Raw genomic sequence first — 21,673 nt, forward strand, 5'->3', positions numbered from 1 at the left:
ATTAGTTCATCTTGGGTCCATAATACAAACCATAGGACCTTTGACAGCTAGTGTCTCAGTTTCTTCAGTATTAAAGCAAAGACAAGGCTGTCACCCTTCGTGACTTTATAGCAACACGCAAATGCTCAGAAACGTCGTTCTCCAACTGTCTCTTGGATACTGACCTTTTTCTACGCTGCAGTGTAATTGACTCTTGTATTTTGATTCAATGAGCATAAATCTCATTAAACTGAAGGCATATAAGGTCAGTACGTGGGAATAAGGGGGGAAATATTTTTTAAACGACAGTTTGCAAATGCTTGGAATAATACTGCCCCGAATGCCTAGGCTGGAGCACTTGAGCTCCTGTTTGAGCTTTGTTAAAGGTATGCATTGGGCTTCCCTCACAGCTCAGTTGGTAAAGAATCCGCCTGTAGTGCAGGAGACCCCGGTATGATTCCTGGGTCAGGAAGATCCCGTGGAGAAGGGATGGGCTCCACTCCAGTATTCCTGGGCTTCCCTTGTGGCTCAGCTGGTAAAGAATCCGCCTGCAATGTGGGTGATCTGGGTTCAGTCCCTGGGTTGGGAAGATCCCCTGGAGAAGGGAAAGGCTACCCACTCCAGTGTTCTGACCTGGAGAATTCCATGGACTGTATAGTCCATGGGGTCACAAAGAGTCAGACAAGACTGAGTGACTTTCTTTTTAAAGGTATGAATCACGTCTGGGCATAAAATGCTTCCAGAGATTGGATGATATGAATGTATATTATCACAAGTACAATTGTAAATAAAAGCTATAACTTACTGCATCTTTGCTATTTTCCTGGAACTGTGTTAGCACGTCTGACAATTAGAACAGCTAACACTTTGAGCAGTTCCATGTGCCAGGCACTGTAATATACATTTTTACATATATTATATAATTTGATCCTTACAATAGCCCTTGGGAATAGGTATCACTGTCTCCATTGTCTAGGTAAAATACTGAGTTTCAGAAAGGTTATATACCTTGTTCAAAGCCAAGTAGCAAGTAAGTAGTAAAAATGTTGCATGTAAGACCCTTCAGAGGATCCTAGGAGAAGCCAGCCTCCTGTGTCCATGGTTGCTTAAATTTTCAGCATAACCTACACAAAACTATGGCAGTTGCAGGGCATGGTGATGACATCAGTCACTCTCCATGTACATAGCAAATGCTTTGCTAGATGCTGCTCCCAAATGGACAACCTAATCATTAAGCACATCCAACCTGGGGAACATCTTGGCCCCTCTCAAGGAAGCCTTGCCTCTCACAAGATAGAGTCTGTTCTCCTTGGGTCATGTCATCATCTGGCTGGAAGTGTGTCGTGGGAGGGTGCATCTGGCTCACCGCAGTGACTGACACTCCAAGGCCTGGTGTACCGTGTGCTTTTGTCAGAACTGTACTTTCAGGGGGAAGGGCAGACCACTTACACTTACACCCTAACTCCTACACACAGAAGTTAAAAGGAAGAAGAAAAATATGGAAAGAAATCCACTCAAAGACCTGCCCACCACCAACATCAACCACATTCAACGACTTCCACGTGCAGATAAAAAATTAGACATTGGACTGTAAACTCTAGCCATCAGGGCCCTGTTGAGTGCACTGCGCTCTTTGATCATTTGACCAGATGCATTTGTTGTGTGCTTGTGACATGCTGGACATTAGAGAAGTAAAGATGCCTGACTCAGGAGTTCCCACCCAGAGGAAGGGATGATTGTAGGTCAGCGTGACCAGCTCTTGTGACAAGAGCAGGGTCACAGAGTCGGGAAGGGAGCAGGAGCGCTCAATTAGCAGGAGTGCTGAATGAGTGCCTCTCCCCTGCTTAAAGGGCTGTGCCTATTAACAGCAGCTTCATAAGGATGACACCAACAGTTTGTCTTGCTATTTTATCTGGTTATTTTTCTTTACCTTGCACTTCTTGATTCTCTTCATTCTCGAATACTTTGGCTGCAAAGATGTCTTTAATGGAAATTAGGTCATTTTTTAAGACCTCCAGCTTCTCTACATCAAGTGATGCTAAAAATGACTGAACCTGAAAAAAAGAAATAGGTCAGCATAACTGTCATCTTTTCTTCTCATTAATGATGTTTACATACTGTTGTGCCTACTTCTCCCAGGTGATTTGTGGTGCGAGAGGTAACACTGGGTTGAATGTTGGTTTACTGCCTCCTAATTGTGTAACTTCGGGTAAGTTACATAAACTCCTTGGGCCTCAGTTTTCTTTTTTTAATTGAATGTATTTGACAGATAACATTGTCAAATGTCAAAGATAAATTTAAGATGTACAACATGTTAATTTGATAGATGTGTATACTGTAATATGGTTGCCACTGTAGCTATATTTCTTGCCTCTATTGCATTACATAGTTATCTTTTGTTTTTCATCATTGAGACAATTAAAATTTTAGTCTCTTACCAAGCTTGGTGATTATAGTACCAAATTGCTGTCTGAATTCCTAATACTGCACATTAGTTCTCTATGGCTAAGTAACTACTTGTGCAAGTTTGTACCCTTAAACAATATCAGTCTTATCCTCCCACCTATCCTGGGCTAACCACCATTTTACTGCTTTTTATGAGTTTGACCTTTTTAGATTCCACATACAAGTAATAACATACAACATCTGTCTTCCTCTTTCTGAGTTATCTCATTTAGCATAAGGAGCTCAAGGTCCATTCATATTGTCATAATTGGGAGGGTGTTCTTCTTTCTCATGGCTGAATAATATCCCATTGTGTGTATATATTACACCCTTTTTAATCCATTTATTTGTTTATGGGCATTTAGGATGTTTCCATGTCTTGGCTAGAGTGAACAAAGCTGCAATGAACATGGGAGGGCAGATATCTCTTGGAGGTATTGTTTCTTGCTTCCTCAAAAAAATGGCAACCCGTGAAACAGATCACCAGCCCAGGTTGGATGCATGAGACAAGTGCTCGGACCTGGTGCACTGGGAAGACCCAGAGGGATCGGGCGGAGAGGGAGATGGGGGGGGGGGATCGGGATGGGGAACACATGTAAATCCATGGCTGATTCATGTCAATGTATGACAAAACCCACTACAATATTGTGGAGTGATTAGCCTCCAACTAATAAAAAAAAAAAAAATGGCAACCCACTCCAGTACTCTTGCCTGAAAAATTCCATGGACTGAGGAGCCTGGTAGGCTACAGTCCATGGGGTGGCAAAGAGTCGGACACGACTGAGCGACTTCACTTCAAAAAATTAAAAATAGATCTATAATATGATCCAGCAATTCCACCTCTGGGTATACACCCAAAGGAAGTTTTCTGTTTTAAAGTGAGATCCACACTTCACTGTGATCCTTTGCAGGATAAGGAAATAAACGAATGTGAAGAACATTGCACAAATACACACAGCAGATGCTAAGTAAATGGTGGTGGTAGCGCCATCAAAGAGGCTAAAAACACACCTCAGTGTCAACCCTGGATTCTAATATCTTACTAATTCTTATACCTACTAATCATGTGACTCTGGGTAATTTACTTAACCTTTCTATGACTCAGTCCTCTTATCTCTAAGTGAGAATAATAGCATCAACCTTATAAGACTGTTTTGAAGGTTAAATGAAATGATGTACTCAAGAGTACTTATTGTGGTCAATAAATTATATATATAATGAAAATAAAGATACATGTAAAACAGAAAAGAAACTTCTGGTTACCGAAGGGGAGAAGGAGAGAGGGAGGAACAAATTAGGAATGTGGCATTAATAGATACAAATGACTACACATAAAATAGATGCAGAACAGAGATTTACTGTGTAGCACGGGGAATGTAGTCAACATCCTGTTATAACCTATAACGGAATATAACCCGGAAAAATAACTGAATAACTCTGTACTCCTGAAACTAACAGAAGATTGTAAAGCAACTATAATTCAATAAAATGGGTATGTAAACAAATACATAAACAAATAGGTATATGTATATCACAGATATACATACAAGTACACTTGCTAGATGTTTTATTGTGTAGGAGTTACAAAAATGTAACAAGACATATTTTTCGTCTCAGAGATCTTGCAGCCTGAAGGAGGGGGGCCCATACGAACCGAACCGACCACAGCCACGCCACGTGTGAATGCAGTAAGGTGGGGCGGGGGTGCCCCCAAGGAGGGGCTGCAGTGCCCTCTGGGGAAGCGCGAGGGTGGGCAGGGACGCTGCCCAGAGGGTCTTGCCTGAACTGGCACACTCCCTGCTCACTGTTCTTCAGAACTCCTCTTTTGCAACCGTCCTTCAGAAACTCTTAGAAATCACCTGGACAGATGGCCAGGCAACCTCTGTGAATCCAAAGACCAATGTGAAATTCCAAAACGGTCACAGTGAATGGAGAACCATACAAAAAGTAAAGTCTGACCGTAAAGTAGGAAGGTTTTAAATTTCTCATTCTGTAGGTTGACACTTGCTCTGGAAGGAGAGCCAGCAGCGAAGCTGCCATAGTCTTTGGGTTGTGGATTTTTAAAATTTACTTTAACCCAGAGGGATTGAGTGGAGAGGGAGGTGGGAGGGGGGACCGGGATGGGGAATATATGTAAATCCATGGCTAATTCATTTCAATGTATGACAAAAACCACTGCAATGATGTAAAGTAATTAGCCTCCAACTAATAAAAATGAAAAAAAATAATAAAATTTACTTTATTTTTGGTTGTGCTGCGTGAGTGCTATGCTGTGCTTAGTCGCTCAGTTGTGTCCGACTCTTTGTGACCCCGTGGACTGCAGCCCGCCAGGCCCCTCTGTCCATGGGGTTCTCCAGGCAAGAATACTGGAGTGGGCTGCCCTGCCCTCCTCCAGGGGATCTTCCCCACCCAGGGATCGAACCGGGGTCTCCTTCACTGCAGCATGGCAGGCGGATTCTTCACGGTCTAAGCCACCACGGAAGCTGGTGCTGTGTGAGGGCTTTCTCCAGTTGCAGCAGGCGGGGGCGACTCTCCAGTTGAGGTACCTGGGCCTCTCACTGTGTTGGCTTCTCGTTGCAGAGCACAGGCCCTGAAGTGCGCGAGCTTCAGCAGCTGCTGCATAAGGGCTCAGCAGTTGCGGCTCGAGGGTTCCGGGGCACGGGCTCATTGTGGCACATGAGCTCAGCTGCCCGCAGCATGTGGGGTCTTCCCAACCGGGGATGGAACCAGCGTCTCTTGTATGGTGGATTCTCTTTTTTTAAAATTTTTTTTAAATTTATTTTTAACTGGTGGATCCTTTTTTTAAAAATTTATTTTTAATTGCTTTACCCTGTTATGTTGCTTTCTGCCACACATCACCATGAATCAGCCACAGGTGTACCTATGGCCCTCTCAAATCTCCCTTCCATCTCCCACCCCATCCCACCACTCTAGGTCATCACAGGCAAGGTGGATTCTTAACCACTGGACCAGCAATGAAGCCCTGGATTGTGTTTTAACACCGATTATGGTAGTAGATCTGCAGCCCAGATAAGCCAGAGAGTTAGAGAGGGCGTCCTTGGAGAGGTTAGGACGCCGGTTTTCTACAAGTTGTTGATGGACGTCGTTAGGAGTCACAGTAACTGGTGCCAAGGCTCTGAGCAGACGCCCTGCGGGAAGCCATCAGCACAAAACCCATCCGGCACCGGCTGCAGCAGGTGAAAGCGATGCACCATGCGTGCTGGTCAGCACTCCCTTCCACCCTGACCTCTCCAGAGGTCTCCATTTCCGCTCACACACTCCTGTTGAGGGCTCATAGTCCTTGATATGACCACACCACATTCCTATGCTTTGGGTATATTTTCTGAACAGCACTTTTTCTCAGAGTAAATAAAAATGGGTAGTAAAGTCCAAGGCTTAGTGGAAATGCATATGCACATGTGGGACCTCTTGGTTTCTCCATGTATTCTGAGGATAGACATCCCCCGGGAATGAATGCACTGGGGTTTTCTGCTTTGGGTATCTCCCAGGAAGGGTTCTTTTTAGTGAAGGACTCTTTGGTCAGCATCTTTCTATCACAGCATCTCTTTTGCGTCCTCCTAGTTCATTCCATTATGCCAAGATGATGTGCATTAAATCTTTACTTCAATCCAATAATAAATAATAAATAACAATGCACTCCTCAATAAATATTCATGGAATGCTTGGCACCATGCCTAAGGGCTGTCGGGGACACAAGGGTAGAAAGTCTGGTGTGAGGGAGTCATTTTGAGGATTCTTATTTACTGTTTTGGTTAACTATTGGGTATATAAAATACTATAAAAATATGAGTTTTTCCTTAAGATTCATAGTACACCACACTGCCATGCCTATTGCCATCCTAGTATCCGTCTTGTAGGTAGTAAAGATTCCTTATCATTCTGTACACCCTGTCTAAGTTTTAGCCAATGACATGATAGCAGAGTAAAATGTGTATCATTTCCAGGTTAAAACTTTGAAAAACTGGGGACTCCCCTCTATATTCTCTTTCCTCATGCTGATGGGATGAAGACAGTGAGTTCCTAGAGAAGAATGAAATCTGACACATTAGACTTGGACATAGGGGAAGCCACAGAGGCAAAAGGGTGTGCCTGCCCAGAGCCTGCGCTCTCTCGTCTAGATCACTCTCCAGGTGACTGCAGGTTTCCTTCTGAAGTCTATATGGACCTCTTCTCCAGGCTGTGCTCCCTACGGAGGGACCATCTACCAGGCGATGTACCCTTAAGCCCAAGGCGTGGACAAAGGTGGCTGTTTGCAGGGGTTGTGTGTGGTGCTTGAACTGGGGCATCCTTACACGTGCTCATGAGGTTCCCTGAGGTGAGAGGCAGCTCAGGTACAGTGGGGACAAAAGGCAGAGAGCAGACGGGAGGGCGATGTGGAAACTTGAGGAGTCTAAAGAGTCTAAATGGGAACCTGGCCTTCTGGGCCATTATGAAATTACATTTGTCAAAGAAGGATGACAATGTCTGTTTTTTTTTCTGGCCATGCCATGTGGCATGTGGGATCTTAGTTCCCCAATCAGGGATTGAACCATGCCTCCTGCAGTGGAAAACCACTGAACCATGGAGTCTTTCCCCCAGGGAAGTCCCAGAAAATATTTTCTTTAACAGTTTGTTTCCGAAAGCTCTTTAACTTTTAAATATGTGGTATGTGTTGGGTAACCTGATGAAGTCTAAGATGTCTATTTGAATTCCAGATAAACAATGAATGTTTTCTTGGTATGAGTGTCTATCTTATATATCACACAGGACATGTTTGTACTAAAAAAGTATTCATTATTTATCTAAAGTTAAAATTTAATTAGTCATCTTGTATTTTTATTTGCTAAATCTGACAACCCCAGGGGGGTCTCCATTTGTATTCTTGCCAGAAGTCTGCAAACATTAGGATGGAACTAGTGGATCCAGAAGATGGATAGAGCCTGGGTTCTGGATCCTTAAATGCTGGAAAGCTGCCTGCTGACCAGACACTCATACCTTGGAGAAACCCTATAGCTTTGTTTAAAAAAATTTAATTGGAGGATAATTGTTTTGCAATATAGGTTCAAGAGGGCGGGGAAGTCTATAGTTTTTGACCCACATTTTTTAGAACGATTAATTATAACATCCAGTAAGTACTATTTTGGGCTTCCCTGGCGGCTCAGCCATAAAGAATCTGCCTGCAATGGAGGAGATTCAGGTTTGATCCCTGGGTCGGGAAGATTCCCTGGAGAAGGAAATGGCAACCCACTCCAGTATCCTTGCCTGGGAAATCCCATGGACAGAGGAGACTGGCAGGCAAGACTCAGCAACTGAACAACAACAACAGGTATTATTACTAAGCCAAGAAAAGCTCTGCATTTCTCACAATAAAAACCATGAAAATCTCCAGGCTGGGGAAAGAGAGGTAAGCACGTGGGAGCAGTCTGCAAACAGAGGGCAATGCCCCCCTCCAGGGACTAAACCTCACTCCTGGCAACATTAGTCCTTTGGGGCTGTTTGGACCCCAGGGCTCTATTATAGCCTGACTTACAATGGGAGCAGCTTATGTCTTTTTCCTACCATGATAACTTTGAGGGGATGTGCTTCCCTGTAATGTTTTCAATAATAACGACAAATATATATGTAAGAATGGATAAAAAATAAAATGTCATTGACATCATATATGCATATACATATATATGCATAAAATGGTAGCTAACATTCATTGACTGCTTATTATGTACTAGGCAAGTTGCAGCTAGCTTCACATGGATTATCTGATTTAATTTTTTAATACTTTTATGAAGCAGATTATCATTCCCATTTCATAGATAATGAGATTGAGGTAAGATAGCTCCAAAATCATACTACAGCTACTAAGTGGCATTTGATCACATAATGTCTGACCCCAAACCCTGCTTTTGTTGGGAAAAGTTGGTGTTTGGTGGAAAATGGCATTTTCTAGATCAGTTTACCAGATTATCAGATTCTGATTCCATGGGAGCAGTTTTATAACTCTGTAAATTATAGATACCTGAGAGCAGTGCAAAATAATTTGTAGACATGTGAATAAATTTTGTCCAGTGGAGGGACAAGCTCCCCTCCTACGGAAAACCAGATTTGTGTCCATTTGCATATTCATTTTAAAATTGCTTTATTTTATATGAATTTGTACTTATTCAGCTTTTCCTTTGAGCCAGTTATAACATCTGACTGGTTCTTTCATTTAATTAATGAGTTAAATAAATTCTTTAATTTGTGTTCATTTGGTAGGTATCTTCATGAGTCATGATTTTGCTTTAAAAAAAATTATCCGTTAACAGTTTAACCACAAGACTGTCAGTGAAGGCTGATGGATAACTCAAAAGGAAATAAACACATAGTAACTTGTAACTTTATAATCCTGGGTGTGTCTGATACTACACTTGATCTTAGCCAAAAGGCCTAGAAGCGATAATCCTGGGTGTGTCTAGAGGGTGGGGTGGTGTTCCTCCTATTTGGTTCTTGGTTGCCTGTTTATGGCAGAGGTCATCTTTCCCTGATAAGGTAAGTTTCATGAATGTCTCCACCCCCAAATTCCACATGTAAGAAGATGAGGCCTAGAGAGAGTCAAATATCACTTTTTCCTTCTTCCTTCCCTTGGAAGAAACTTGAACTTCCTTCTAAGTTCCATTTCCCGTCTGAGGCCCTGACTCTCCCCAGGGAATGTTACTGGGCTTCTCACAGGAGGTCCAGAGGATACTGCCCTGTGGCCTCCACTGGAAAAACACCCCAGACCACAGTCAACCTGAGGCGCACACAAAAGAGTAATATACACAATTAAATGAGTCAATAGTTCTGAAGCGCTTAGATTGGTCATTATATAAATGCCATGCAAGTATTAAGCAAAAACACATTTGGACATGGACACGCATACCACATAAATCCTGTTTTAAAAATAAAAAAGAAATCACAAGCTCTGCTGAATTCCACTCTTCACATTTTGTTTCTCTGGGATCACCGTGTGAGGGTATGAATGTGCAGGGCTGTAGGTAACTTCCCAGAGTTCTGTTCAGGAGCATCCCTAAACAGAGCCTTAATGCCCAGTAAGACAGTCCTGCCCTTCACGGCCCAAGCATTCTAGCAAATGAGTAAGTAAATAACCGTATCACCGTGAAACTGGGTGCATTAGACCCTGCAGTCTGGTAGAAACATCAGCTGCTTTGTTTTCTGGGCAGAAATGAGGACGTAGCCAGTCCCTCTGATCTGGGTACCACGTCACCAGAGAGAGCCACAGGCCAGGTGCGGACAGTCAGGTTTTCGCACAGTCTTTTGCACAGACAGGTGGGGGCAGTGATGATTCGTATCATGATGGCCCTCTTGGGACTGGTGACGGGGAACAGCTTGGCAAGGAACAGAGAGGAAATAATACAGAGCCTGAGCAGTTCATCGGGCCGTAAGTGATTGTGACCTCAGCTCAGAAACGAGGCTCTAAAAATGAGGTATTTTAATAACACATTTTCTTTCACGTTTAAGAAGACACATTCATGAACATGCTACTTCCATGACAGGACAGACATACCTTGCTTTCGCTTTCATTGGACAGAATTTCCAGGGCTTCCAGGTGTGACAAACCCTGATACTCATCGAATAGCATCCCGTAGTGTGCGGTCCTCTCGGCGGGGAGCTGCTGTGCCAGCCTCTGCTTCTCCTTCTCTTTGGCCTCCCGTAACATCTGCACAAACACACATTTGTACACTAGATGTGTGCTTACAAGCCCCATCTACCCAAGATGTAGGGGCAGATGAACACTGACTTGGTACTAGTGAAGAATAGGTTTTAGTCACTTTGGAATTTCTGCAAAAATGACTTTTTTAAAAAAAAGGTAGGGGAGGTTTTATTTATTTTTTTATTTTTTGACCACATCACATAGCTTGCAGAATCTTAGTTCCCTAACCAGGGACTGAACTCATGCTCCCTGCGATGGAAGCATGGAGCCCTAACCACTGTACTGTCACATTCCCCCAGAATGGCTTTTTGGATTAATTTTACCCACAGTTTTTCACATAATATTCCACTTTGGATTCTTTATGTTCATATGTCACAACAAAACAAAGCAAAAATTCTAATCCCAGGAATAGAACTGGAAAGAAGGAAAGCAAAAACTGAACAGTGGTTTCCATTGAAGTGTTTTCTGTGTGTGTGATTAATCTTGCTTTTTTTAATGTCCAGATTTTCTATATGAGCAAATTTAATGTACACTGGGAAAGCTGAATCTATTGTGACAGGATTAATTGCAACTTGTATACCTAGGCAGACTTCAAAGAAAAAATAAGTTTATCTGATTTTATTTGAATTATTTAAAAATCTTGTGTGTGTGGTTATAAAATATTTTCAATTAAAAAATAATAAAATATAAGTTCATAGTATATTCTTCACCAGATACCTAATATAAATATACATATTAATATAAATAAAATGTTAGCTTATCAATTTCTTAGATTGGTTTTGAGAAAAATGACTGTGGACTGACTTCCTCTTCAGGCTGATCATTTTTCTCCAGTTATGTTCCTATTGATTAAATACTAAGACAGTAAACACAAGTTGACCAGTTACTCATAATTTCCTGCACTTGCTTTCTTTGATTCTAAGCACCTTTTATTTGATTCCTCATCAAGGTTACGGTGACATTGGTTTTTTTTTTTTTTTTTTTTGGTGACATTGTTTATAGGGTTCTTTAATATCTGTGAAGAGCACCATAAATGCACTGGCCACTACAAGGTCACAAGGGGAAGATCGTCAAAGAATAGATTTTGGCTTTTATTAGGTGTCAATAAAACAATCAGCCCCATTCTCCTTTTAAGTTCCTGAGGTCGTTAGCCCAAAATCCAGGAGGCTACGGAAAGAAGTCACCCTCCTGTCTGTTTTCAAGACTGAATGAGTACAAGGTTTGAATTTTAAAATTTTCAAAACCACCTCTGGGAATTTTTAACACTTACACAATAAAAGCCAACTAACCTCACTGATCTCACTGGCTTGGTTATGGTGAAATAAAGTAATAAAGTGACACTGAAATTGCTTCCTGATTGCCCTCTTTCTGGGCTTCCCAGGTGGTGCTAGTGGCAAAGAACCCACCTGCCAATGCAGGAGATGCAAGAGACGTGGGTTCAATCCCTGGGTCAGGAAGATCCCCTGGAGAAGAAAATGGAAACCCACTCCGGTATTCTTGCCTGGAAATCCCATGGACAGAGAGAGGAGTCTGGTGGGCTACAGTCCATGGGGTCACAAAGAGTCAGACATGACTGACCTGGTAATATTCTTTACCCTCTTTCTGGTCTATTTTTTTTTTTAACAGCACTCATCATCTTCTAAAATATGAGACAATGTATATTGTTTGTTTGTCCCTCCTCACTAGAACAAAATCTCCAATTTTAACCAGTGATGGCCTCAAATGCTTAGAACAGTGTATAGCACATGGTGGACATTCAAAATGCATTTGTGGAATGCATTGTGGAATGATTGAATGAATGAATAATTACTGTTTGGAAGGAGGCTGAAGGGGGTAATGTTGTGGCCATCCAGTGTAACCTGGCCATGTGAGTCATAGGTGCAATGCTGAGATGTATCCCAGACTCTCCCCTGGTGGCTCAGCTGGTAAAGAATCTGCCTGCAATGTGGGAGACCTGGGTTTGATCCCTGGGCTGGGACGATGCCCTAGAGAAGAGAATGGCTACCTACTCCAGTATTCTGGCCTGGAGAATTCCATGGACTGTATAGTCCATGGGCTGTAAAGGGTTGGACACGACTGAGTGACTTTCACTTTTAGTTGTGTAATTACAAACAAATGCAGATGGCAAGTGTGTATTCTTGGGTGACACATTTCTATGAGCATTGCTACTTACTTTTTTAGCAATAGACTGAATGCAGACGTGACAAAAAATTGTGATGTGGCACAGAAACTATGGCAATCTGGGAACTTGCCCAGGTCCAGTTCTTCACTTTGCAGGAGTGTAAACTCAGGCCAAAGATTCACAGAATTAGTTTCTGAACTTGGTCACAGTTCCTCCCACACTGTCCCCTTCTTGACTAGAATCAAATTTATATATATGTATAAATTTATGTATACATATATAACATATTTATATGTAAGTACAAGTGTGTATATATAATATACCTTATATACATTAATATATAGATACATTCTGTATATATATATTGAATATATAAGGGTAACAATTTATACATATAGGGAAAGTGAAAGTCACTCAGTCGTGTCTGACTCTTTGCAACCTCATGGACTGTAGTCTACTAGGCTCCTCTCTGTCCATGGAATTTTCCAGGCAAGAATACTGGAGTGGGTAGCCATTTCCTTCTCCAGGGGATCTTCTTGACCCTGGGCTGCCCAGGAATGCCCACACTGTAGGAATGAAAGATAAACCCTTTTCATTCTAAGCCACATTGATACTTGGGTTATTATTACTATTATTGGTTTTGTTTTATTTTGCATTTTTAAAGCATCTAATGTTAATGGCCTGATTAATACAAAATCTATTTTCTTCTTTAAGGATCAAGAGGTTAACGGTATAGCTGACTCTGCCAAGTCTCTACCAGGACTATAATATCAGAGTGGTTACATGTTGGTTATTATGGAAGTGTGTGTTAGTTGCTCAGTCATGTCTGACTCTTTGTGACCCCATGGACTGTAGCCCACCAGGCTCCTCTGTCCATGGGATTCTCCAGGCAAGAAAACTGGAGTGGGTATCCATTCCTTTCTCCAGGAGATTGTCCTGATCCAGGGATTGAACCTGGGTCTCCTGCAGTGCAGGCAGATTTCCTATCACCTGAGCCACCAGGGAAGCCCCTACAGTGGAAGAACCAAGAAGAAGTCACCTAGAAATCAAATTTTTTAGGAGCTGCCACAGCTGATATCACCTGTTTTCAGTGATATCTCCTTTGTGGCTTTCTAGCACTGAGTCATGGGAAGATGTGTCTGTCCTATCTGTGAAATTTATAAAATCCTGCATCTGCTGCTCCTGATTCTGGTAAGACACAGAGAGACCTGGTATGTCAGACTCTTAAGGGGGAAGAGCTATAGGGGCATGACTGACACTATGGGGTCTGAGCTGGGCATGTGCTGTATGAAGGAGCAAGTTCAATGTTAGAGTTTTGTATTTGGAAAATAAGATAAATATTACTTTTAATTTAATTGACTACTGTAAGTAAAGCAAAACATAAATTCTTCATATCATACTTCTCAAGGAGAAAAACTTTACAGCTGGAAGTGTGACAGGAGAAGTCCAACCTTGCATATAGTAAGAGAAATATAAACTAAGATTCCATTGAGATAGCATTTTTACCTATCATCTTGACACATAAAAATAACAATGATAAGAACTAACATTCTTGGGCGCGAACTATGAGTCAGGTTCATTTCTAACTCATGCAATCCTCACAACAAAGCTATTAGTGGGTATTGATGGTCCCAGTGTATAGAAGAGTAATCTGAAGCACAGAAGGGTTAAGTCAAGGGTTAAGCTCAAGGTCATGGAGCTAGAACCCGGTAGAACTAGAATATGAGGGTACTGCAGACTGAATGTTTGTGTTTCCCCAAAATTCTTTTGTTGAAACATAATCCCTGGTGTGATGGTATTAAGAGATGAGGCCTTCAGGAGGTGATTAGATCACAAGGGTGGACCCCTCATGAACAGGATTCAGGTCCTTATAAAAGAAACCCAGAGAGTTCCTCCACCTTCTTCCACCATGTGAAGAAGCTGGGAGAACATCAGCCTCTGAATCATAAAGCAGGCCCTTAACCAGACACTGAATCTGCTGTTGCTCTGACCTTCAACTTGCCAGACTCCAGAAGTTTGAGAAATAAATGTTTGTTGTTTATAAGCCCCTCAGCCTATGGTATTCTCCTACAGCGGCTGAATGGACTAAGACAAACGGTATCAATGGAACTATCTTTAAGAAATTATTAAGTATGTATAATTGATATTTAATAAAGCAAGATACCAAAAAGTTGGTTAGTATGCTGGCATTTGGTTGAAAAAGTCTGTATGTATACATGTGCATATACATATATATATTTAACTATATTTACCTATATGGCCGTATCTATATCTAAATCTGTCTATATAATGTCTCTGATAGAATCTGTAAGAAGCTGTGAACAATGGGTAACAATGATTGTCTCCCATGAAGAGTAGCTGGGGAAACTGGCATACTAAAATTTCAATTTTCACCTCCTGCTATTTCATGTCTTTGAATCGGACATGTGCTTTAAAATATCTATTAAAGAAGATAAATACAATTTTATTTACTGTATTGACTGAAAGAACAAATCACAAAAGTACATAATCCCACCTGAGATAAAGAAACAGTTCTCTCCATGAGTGTCTTGGTCCGCTTAAAACCTGGGTCACTTTCTGCAAGGACATTCATGGTTTTCTTGCCGATGAATTCCAAAGCATCAAGACCACCAGTTAAGACGCTTTTACCCTGCCAGTGAGGTAATGGCATGAGATTAGGTTTTTAAGTTTTGCTGTTTCGAGGCAGTCAGCACCTCCTAGAATGCACTATTTTCAAATATTAAAAGCAATATGAAGTCACAATTTTTTCTCATCAGGAGATTTATCATCCATTTAATCCTATTTTCTTTTCCTTGGAAGAGCATATATCACATAATTTGTAGGACATACAATGTTATTTTAAAAAGGTGCTTAAGAAAAGCAAAACATTTTAAGGATTAATTTTATTGGTGTGTGTGAATAGGTATGCTTCTAAGACAAAAAATTAACAGATGACCCAATTCCTGATTTTGCTTGAAACAATTTTAACCCAAGTAACAGAATTATTTGGAGCAGTCTATAAAAATGTCAAATAGTCTTGCCAATTTAGGGAATTCTTTAATCTAGGGCCCTAGAGTGTAGGCTCCTCAGGCTGCTTCGGTGGATTTTGCATACTTTCAGAAACTAGCGATAACTGCCTATAATTAGTATATTCATGGAATAAGACAGGTTGATTTCTACATACTTCTGGCTCTAGAAATTATTCTATTATGCAGTTATCTTCTGCAAATTCCTTTGCCAGCCACTGTTTCCCTTTTTAAAAAAGAGTAAAACAACCAAGATTAACTTAGATAAACTGTACATAACAAATAGAACTGTGTAGATTTCTTTGCAACACCTTGTCTATACCCCAACTACACAACTACAATTACAATCTGCATATATCTGTGTTTTCTCACCTTACATGAGTTTTCATAAGTTATATTTTAATATTACTATAATATGTTATTGTTTATATGCATCATCCATCTTTCAAAACTATCACTTCAATAGCAATATTCTATTTCACTGATTAACATACTTTATTAGTCATCTCTGTTTTGGACACTTAGACTTTGTTTTCAGATTTGGGAGCCAATCAGTAATCACACTAGAGAACAGTTTTTTAAATGCACATATTTTGGGAAGACTAGGAGATAATAGCAATTACACTTTGGCATAATTTAAATTTATTTTCTCCTGACATCCTGAGTCTTACTTCAGTGGACAATAAAACTAGAGGATGGAGGAACTCTGGCAGATTTGGTGGGGGGTGGGGTGCTGGAGCTTGGGAAAAGGGAGGCCTGGAAGGTTAGAGGGCACACGGAAAGGAATGTGAGGAAGCTGAGGACAGACTCAGAGGGCCCTGGATCGGAGCTCAGGGAGACCATGAATTCACTCCTTGTACCAGAGATAAGGAAAGCGTTCCACTCAACTCCGAGCTCTACAACCCGCTCTGCACGTCTGCTGTGAAGTCGCTCAGTTATGTCCAACCCCTCGCAGCCCTGTGGACTGTAGCCCACCAGGCTCCTCCGTCCATGGGATTCTCCAGGCAAGAGTACTGGAGTGGATCACCATTTCCTTCTCCAGGGGATCTTCCCTGGACCCAGGGATCGAACCCGGGTCTCCCGCATTGGAGGCCAAGGTAACGCCTTAACCTCTGAGCCACCAGGGAAGCCCCTGAAACATATTAGTTGACTCCTAAAACATATTAGCTGCCTGCTTCTCCCTGCTTAGTCTAGAGTACTTCAAGTAGCAAGAAGAGGAACAGCCATTTCCTATTTCTGGCAAGCCCTGACATGAAGTCTGAGTAAGACGCCTCAATATATGTGTCCATAGCCCCCTCATCTCATATGCCTTTGCATCTGATAACTGTTGAGTTGCCTTCATCTTCCAGGATGTTATTATGCCCTCTTGTCTGTCAGCGTATGCCCAGCATCTAGCATGGCTCTTGGTATATAATGGGAGATAACTACCTTTTTAAAAAAAGGGAATGAATGAATAAATTGGAAATGAGCCATATTTTATGAAAAACTAGCTGCTTGATTTTACAAAGCAGAAAGTAAACCTTTTCTTCTGATCCTGAAGACCAGCTAGCTGCTTCATCTCAGCTGGGGTGTGTCCTTTCTTTCATTATTCATCAGTGCCTTGTAATAACAAGCTTCTTAAGCTTCTATAAGAGGAAGGGGCCAGGGAAGGAGCCTGCTATTCAAGGAAAGAGGAGTAGGAACTGGGAGGTAGGGATGGAGGAAGAATGTTGGTCTTGTTATCTGGAAACACGTTAGAAACATCTTGGGGATGCTCCTGATTCTTTACTGGTATGTGTATATACATACTTAGAATCACTTCATAATTTTTCAGATTGAAGGTTAAGAGACACAGAATATTTCAGAAAAACAACTGTCCCAGCTCTAAGAAAAAGCCCTCCCTCCCCAGTAAACAGAGACTGTCCTTGCAGCTGCTGGAAAGGACACTGTTACATCAGACTGAAAAATATTCCTTCTAAGCAGCTCCTTTCTTTTAAACATAAAGTATATTTCATTTTGTTCTTATCATCTTGGTTCCAGGGTTATGCCTACTCTGTTGGAGAAAGCATAACAAAACCATAATCAAAAGTTTTGAGCAAGGCCATCTTTTCTCTGATGTATCTAGGTCACTGGTAAATAGAAATATCAAAAGAAGGCAGAGGCAGGCCTCAGGGAAAACAGAGGAAGCAGCTAATGACTCACTGTGTTCTGAACCGCACTGGTAATGGCTGACAGCATGCCCCGAGACCCCGAGGAAGGGGAAGTGGGTGGGCTTTCTGCGGGGCTCTGATCTGCGGCTGCATCGGCTACTAAAGAGAAAAACACCCTTTTAGAGTTTGTTTTGCTGATCTGAACTTAGAAATCTATATTTGCACACATGGTGTAATAGAGCCCAAGTCCAAGAAACACCCAAATAAACGCACCACTCACTTTGAGAGACTTCATTTTCATCATCAGGTTGGGCCCCTTCGGAAGAGCCAGAGTTCACACTGTGAATCCGGAGGGTGGCCCCTGCCTTTTCCTTGACTGCTGTCAATCCATGACCTGTCAGGAAAGAAAATATGACTCATAGATACAATAGAAGCCCACGGTCTGCAGATTCCATAACTCATGTTCAGAGCTCCTGTAAGCGGAAGGTGAACATCCTAGTTGTGGGAGAATGTGTTAGTTAACAGCATAGACTTTTGGGAGCCCTCGGGTGTGGGCTCCAGTCTGAGCTTAGCGTGTCTGCCTAGCTGGGTGACTTGAGAAGTTCTCAATCTCTCTGTGACTCAGATTCTCCACTATGCTGTTGTGAAGAGCAAATACGATAAACACATGTAAAGGGTTTATTTTTCCCCTTTATTCATCACACTATCCAATGAGCAACCTGGGGTTCCCAGCCCAAGATATTATCTGTGAACGGTATTCCTGACTTACCCTCCTTCTTCTTTTCTAAGTCTCTCAGGGTGGGTATGCATCATTTATGTTTTGATTTTTGGCATGCCTAACCCATTGCAGGTACTCAATTACTATTTGTTGAACTGAAATCAGTTGCACCTCAACAAGCTCTTTCAAAGTGCCAGTCATCTGTTTAGTACAGTCTCTGTGTGTGACAGTCCGGTCTGGAGATATGTCAAGATCTAAAGGCAAGCCAGTGGGAAAAACCAGCAGGGCACACAACAGTTGCCCTGACATTTGTCTTTAGCAGTAACAGTCCAAGCAGAAGAATAGTCAGGATGAGGGGCACTGATCTTACTCCATCTTTGTGGGGACAATGCCTGTATTTCCCGGAGCTCAGCACAGTGGGTAATCAATAACTGTTTAGTGAATACGGAGCTGACCTTCCCACCTACCTCCCACTAATGCATGCACACACACACACACACACACACACGCACACACACACACACAATGCTTGGCTTGATAGAAAAATAGTTTTATCTACATTTTATTTTTTTTTTCTCTTTAGAGGACATTTTTGTCTCTTTAGAGGATCCCATGATTCTCAAACCAAACAACAACAAAAAAAACTGATAGTCTAGTGATGTCTTAGGCGGCTATTCGATTTGAGTTCTTAAAGGAGAAGCAGCCTGGGCTGCCATTATCACAGCACTCACCTCCCCCCAGAGCCTGGGGAGAAAATGGGAAATGTTCCTTGGGACCTGGGCAACCTCAGGTTGTTGAAACCCAAGGAAGCAGCAATAATAATACATAGGGGGGAAAGTCCCAAGTCACAACATGATTTGAGAACCAAAGAGAACTGTCTAGTCATAGAGGACACTGTTAAAATGACTGACTGTCATCTCCTGAGTGAGAGAAAGATGGATGAACCTCAAACCCAAAGAATCATATTTTATCAATTTTAACCTTATTTATTGGAGGAATCTTAATCACAGCACTGAAATTTACCAAACTGATAAAGGATTAATTATATCCAGTGGGAATCACCTGTTATTATACACTATCTAGAAACCACTGAAACTTAGGAAACACTATTTACAATGTTTACAACATTAATTACATACAGAAATATGTAACTATATTCATGTGTATATCATTAGACACAGTTTGAATTCATCATTGTTACTTTTTAAAAAGATGCACTATAACTGCCAAAACTAAGGCTTGAATTGATTTCAATTAGTTTAAAGCATTTCAATGGAAACTTACTGGAAACTTCCAGTAACACATTTAAGTTATGGGATATAATTTTGTTGTTGTTGTGTAGTCGTGTCTGACTCTGCAATCCTATGGAGTGTAGCCCGCTAGGTTCCTCTGTCCATGGGATTCTCCAGGCAAGAATACTGGAGTGATCTGCCATGCCCTCCTCCAGGAGATGTTCCTGACCCAGGGATCAAACCCACATCTCCTGCATTGGCGGGTGGATTTATTTTTTTACCACTGAGCCACTTGGGAAGCCCACAGGATATAATTATCTAACATTTATATACTGAGACCATATTCCTTGACATCCTTTAAAAACATATATATGTGTGTGTGTGTGTGTGTATATACATATATAATATATATAAACACATATATATTCCAAAGGAAATAACATACATTCAAATCTCAATCCATGATTCTTATTTAGATTTCTGGAAGTTAAAATCAAGGAATAAATAAATTTCAGAAGGCTAGGAGGCAACTGCTACAGAAATCATTCAAGAGGGATGACTTCACGTCCTTCCCTGAGATCGTTCATGGTTTACGAACCTCACTGTGACTACCTCCTCTTTCACCTTCACCACCTCTTGCAGGTTAGGATCATGTCTGAATCTTTTCCTGGGGAAGAACTGCTTCTCACCATCTCAGAACACAAACAATCATGGATATATATACACCACCTGCCTCTTTGTTTCAGCAAGGAAATACCATTTTATGTGCATAATAAGTAAATGTGTTTGTTGAACATACATGACAATAGACTGCTACTTCAACCACACACACACACACACACACACACACACGCACGCACGCATGCATACACACAGAGCTCTATTTTGGTATAATCGATGTACAGATTTGCACATACTTAAAAGTTCCTCCAATTATATTTTCTAATTAACAATTCTTTTTTTTCTGAATTCTTTTGTTAGTGAAAGTACGTCTTTACAACATTCTACTAGAAATATAAATCTATGGTTTTTTATAGCAAAGGTTTAGCCTCTATGCCACACCCTACTTTGAAGAATAACTTCTAAAACTTTACTTAGTGTGACATCTAGTGCCCAGAACAAGGAATAAGATGGAGTCACTGTTGCCTTTTAACAGAGTAATTCATTCTCAAAGGTACTGATTTGGGTCCATCAATAACAGAGAAAAACAACCAGCATGAGTAATAGTCTAGGGTATAGCTCATGAATTCTTCACAGGTCATCATGAACCCTAAGCATCCCCCCAAGAAGTGAACCCGTCCAAATTCCATGATTCTAAAGATGAATATCCTCTACCCTTTGACTTACTGTGGTAAAAAGAAGGTGCAAAGAGCAGAGATGGTAAGATAATAATGCTGTGATACTGCATCATTAGAAACAAATGCTAAATGACTGTCTGGTATTTAAGGTATCATCTATACTCTAGTGGAAAATGCCCTAAACGCAGGAGTCAGGAGTCTTGTGGACGAATTTTGGCTCCATCAATTATCAGCCATGTGGACTTGGTGACTTTTCTGAGTCTCTGTTGCTGCATCTTTTCTGAAAGGAGGATGATAACATCTGCCTCCCAGGGTTTTGTTAGGTTACTGAGCAGAAATAAGTGAAAGCCTTGGTCCTGGGGCAACATTATTGAGCACAATGTCCCAGGCACTGGAACCTATTTTCAGTATAGTAAATTGTCTCACATAATCTTTTCATTATAAAGTAAGGGATATTATTCTACTCATTTCATGATTGAGAAAACGGATACCTGGCAATGTGAAAACACTTGCCTAAGATCCCAAAGCCAATAAGTGGCAGAGGCAGGATCTGAACCCAATCTTTCTAACACAATGTTATATTAAGAAAGTCTTACATGCTATTTGTAGTTGACTAAACATCATTTTAGTCCTATTTCCATAACTCCTTGTAAATCAGACACTTTATCAGGAGCTTCGTAATTCTTAAAACATTGCGTGTGTTAGTCACTCAGTTGTGTCTGACTCTTTGTGACCCAATGGACTGTGGCCTGCCAGGCTCCTCTGTCCATGGGATTTTCCAGGCAGGAATACTGGAGTGAAAGGCCATTCCCTTCTCCAGGGTGTCTTCCTGACCCAGGGATCAAACCCAGGTCTCCTGCATTGTGGGCAGATTCTTTACCGTCTGAGCCACCAGGGGAAGCCCATGAAAACACTGATTTACACTAAAATGATCTTGAGTGATTTTACCTTGACCAAAGAGCAAGGCGAAGGTCACTCTGCAGAGAAACCTTCCTCCCACCCTGCCCTGTCCGGCCATGCCTGGGGGTGATAACAGC

General features: G+C 41.4%; 1 protein-coding gene and 1 pseudogene across 6 annotated transcripts in view; both read right to left on the reverse strand.

Annotated features, from left to right (window-relative positions):
- The window catches only part of FAM114A1 (family with sequence similarity 114 member A1), a 70,484-nt gene that overhangs the window by 17,984 nt on the left and 30,827 nt on the right, over positions 1-21,673 (reverse strand). For 4 of the 6 annotated variants that reach the window (XM_070452038.1, XM_070452036.1, XM_070452035.1 and 1 more), the window contains exons 4-8: positions 17,669-17,782; positions 17,441-17,547; positions 14,749-14,883; positions 9,965-10,117; positions 1,910-2,033 (exon numbers count right to left, since the gene is read on the reverse strand). In XM_070452038.1, coding sequence (XP_070308139.1) covers positions 1,910-2,033; positions 9,965-10,117; positions 14,749-14,883; positions 17,441-17,547; positions 17,669-17,782 — 633 coding nt within the window. Of the gene's footprint in view, positions 1-1,909; positions 2,034-9,964; positions 10,118-14,748; positions 14,884-17,440; positions 17,548-17,668; positions 17,783-21,673 lie in introns of those variants that run through there. The other 2 variants (XM_070452039.1, XM_020916470.2) reach the window with 2 other exon arrangements.
- LOC139030276 (U2 spliceosomal RNA) lies at positions 8,707-8,858 on the reverse strand (annotated as a pseudogene).

This window comes from Odocoileus virginianus, chromosome 21, assembly GCF_023699985.2.
Source record: "Odocoileus virginianus isolate 20LAN1187 ecotype Illinois chromosome 21, Ovbor_1.2, whole genome shotgun sequence".
NCBI classification, from domain to species: Eukaryota; Metazoa; Chordata; class Mammalia; order Artiodactyla; family Cervidae; genus Odocoileus; species Odocoileus virginianus.